Source organism: Clupea harengus, chromosome 16 (assembly GCF_900700415.2).
Source record: "Clupea harengus chromosome 16, Ch_v2.0.2, whole genome shotgun sequence".
Taxonomy (NCBI): Eukaryota; Metazoa; Chordata; class Actinopteri; order Clupeiformes; family Clupeidae; genus Clupea; species Clupea harengus.
In genome coordinates, this window is record NC_045167.1 from 27,243,198 (window position 1) to 27,245,697 (window position 2,500).

A 2,500-nucleotide genomic window follows, 5' to 3' on the forward strand; every position below is an offset into this window, starting at 1 on the left:
ATAAGTCCAAACCTGCAAACACACACAAACGAGCACCCGTGCATAAGACCACACCCGCAAATGCGCGCACAAACACACACACACACACACACACACACACGCGAGCACCCACGCATGAGTCCACACCCACAAGCAAACACACGCACATGCACACACACACACACACACACACACACACACACACCACACTGCACACGCACATGCAGACACACTTCCCCAGTCGATCAGGCACACGCCCCACACACTCCTGAGACCAATTGTTGCTGTGCGGAGCTTTCACATCCAGAGTTGTGCAATACAGTAGAGCTCCACCCTCGCCCATCCCCATCCCCCTGTTCTGATATTAATGACCCCGCCCTCACGGCCAGAGGCACTTCTGCTCTCCCTCTCTCCCTGCCCGTACACTCTCTCCTCTCCTCTCCTCTCCTCTCGTCTCCTCCTCTGACCAGCTCCAGTGTACTTCTAACTGTGGATCTCTTGGTTCCTGCCATGGTGGTGCGCTGTGTGTCGTCGTTGAGGCCGTGTGTGTGGCCGTGTGTGTGGCCGTGTGTGTGTGCGGTGGTGCTGCTGGTGTGGCTGCCCTCTCAGTGCTGGGGGGTGGGCAGTGAGGAGGACCCCCCCCTGAGTGGTGGAGAGAGGGGTGCTGCTGATGACGCCCCCGCCGCCGCCGGGGGGGGCAGCTGCCCCGTGAGGCTGAAGGCGCTGGGAGGGTGCGGGGGCGGGGGCCAGGAGGAGGAGTGCCCCTTCCAGCTGACGCTGCCCCCCCTCACCCTGCAGCTGCCCCGCCAGTTCCGGCAGCTGGAGAAGAGCCTGAAGGAGCTGCGGAGCCTGAAGGAGACGGTGGCACGCCTCCGGGGGTGCTGCGGGGCGGGCGGGGGGGGGCGACCCCAGGAGGGGCGACCCCAGGAGGTGCAGCAGGACCAGCCCGGGGGCGCGGAGCCCTCAGACCCCCCTCAGACGGCCCAGACCCCTCTCCCCACCCCCGCCGCCCCCCCAGCGACAATGACCATGGCGGAGATGCAGCTGAAGATGAGCCGCATGTCGGCGAGCCTACGAAACGCACGCAACCAGATCGGCGCTCTCCAGGGCCGCGTGGGCGAGATCACACTCCTGAGCGCCGGGTCCCTGGAGGCCGCGGTGGACAGCAGGGTGCAGAACATCACCGGCCTCCTCAACACACTCAGCAGCACCTGTACCACACACTGCGCCGCCGCGCACGCCGCTCCTCAGTGTGAGTACACTACAGCTTTTACAGTATACTTACAGCTCTTATAGTATACTTACTTCTCTTATAGTATACAGCTCTTATAGTATACAGCTCTTATAGTATACTTACAGCTCTTATAGTATACAGCTCTTATAGTATACAGCTCTTACAGTATACAGCTCTTATAGTATACAGCTCTTATAGTATACTTACAGCTCTTACAGTATACAGCTCTTATAGTATACAGCTCTTATAGTATACTTACAGCTCTTACAGTATACAGCTCTTATAGTATACAGCTCTTATAGTATACTTACAGCTCTTATAGTATACAGCTCTTATAGTATACAGCTCTTATAGTATACAGCTCTTATAGTATACTTACAGCTCTTACAGTATACAGCTAGTACAATTACATACACAACTCAGGTTATCACTGACCAGACCAGAATGAGTGCAGCTGTGAGAGTCAACAATAAAGCGTCACACACACACACACACACACACACACACACACACTAAAGCGTCTGCCTGACCCACAGACGCAGATCTGGCTAGAATATTGGGGTCTCTGTGGAACTGCACGGCATGCTGCTGATAAATAATAATAATCTGATCTGCCCTTTGGGCTTATTTACATACCCCAAATAATCAGCCCCACACACACACACACACAGAGAGACATACATACACACACACACACACACACACACACACACACACACACAGAGACACACACACACACACACACACACACACACACACACACCCCCCAAATAATCAGCCCCACACACACACACACACACACACACACACACACACACACACACAGAGACACACACACACACACAGAGACACACACACACACACACACACACAGAGACACACACACACACACACACACACACACACACACACATACCCCAAATAATCAGCCCCACACACACACAGACACACACACACAGAGAGACACACACACACACACACATACACGCACACACACACACATACGCACACACACACACACCCCAAATAATCAGCCCCACACACACACAGACACACACGCACACACACACACATACGCACACACACACATACCCCAAATAATCAGCCCCACACAGACACACACACACACACACACACCCCAAATAATCAGCCCCACACCGACACACACACACACACACACACACACACACACACACACGCCCACACACACAGAGACACACACACACACACACACACACAGAGACACACACACACACAGAGACACACACACACACAGAGACACACACA

At 54.5% G+C, this 2,500-nt stretch overlaps 2 protein-coding genes across 2 annotated transcripts in view; one reads left to right on the plus strand and one right to left on the minus strand.

The window, feature by feature from the left end:
- The window catches only part of ccdc146 (coiled-coil domain containing 146), a 45,210-nt gene that overhangs the window by 32,462 nt on the left and 10,248 nt on the right, over window positions 1-2,500 (minus strand). The gene's annotated exons all lie outside the window — the stretch shown is intronic.
- fgl2a (fibrinogen-like 2a) overlaps window positions 352-2,500 on the plus strand; it is a 6,314-nt gene continuing 4,165 nt past the window's right edge. The window contains exon 1 of the mRNA XM_031582865.2: window positions 352-1,231. Within this exon, the coding sequence (XP_031438725.1) occupies window positions 490-1,231 (742 nt within the window). The 5' untranslated portion in view covers window positions 352-489. The remainder of the gene's footprint in view (window positions 1,232-2,500) is intronic.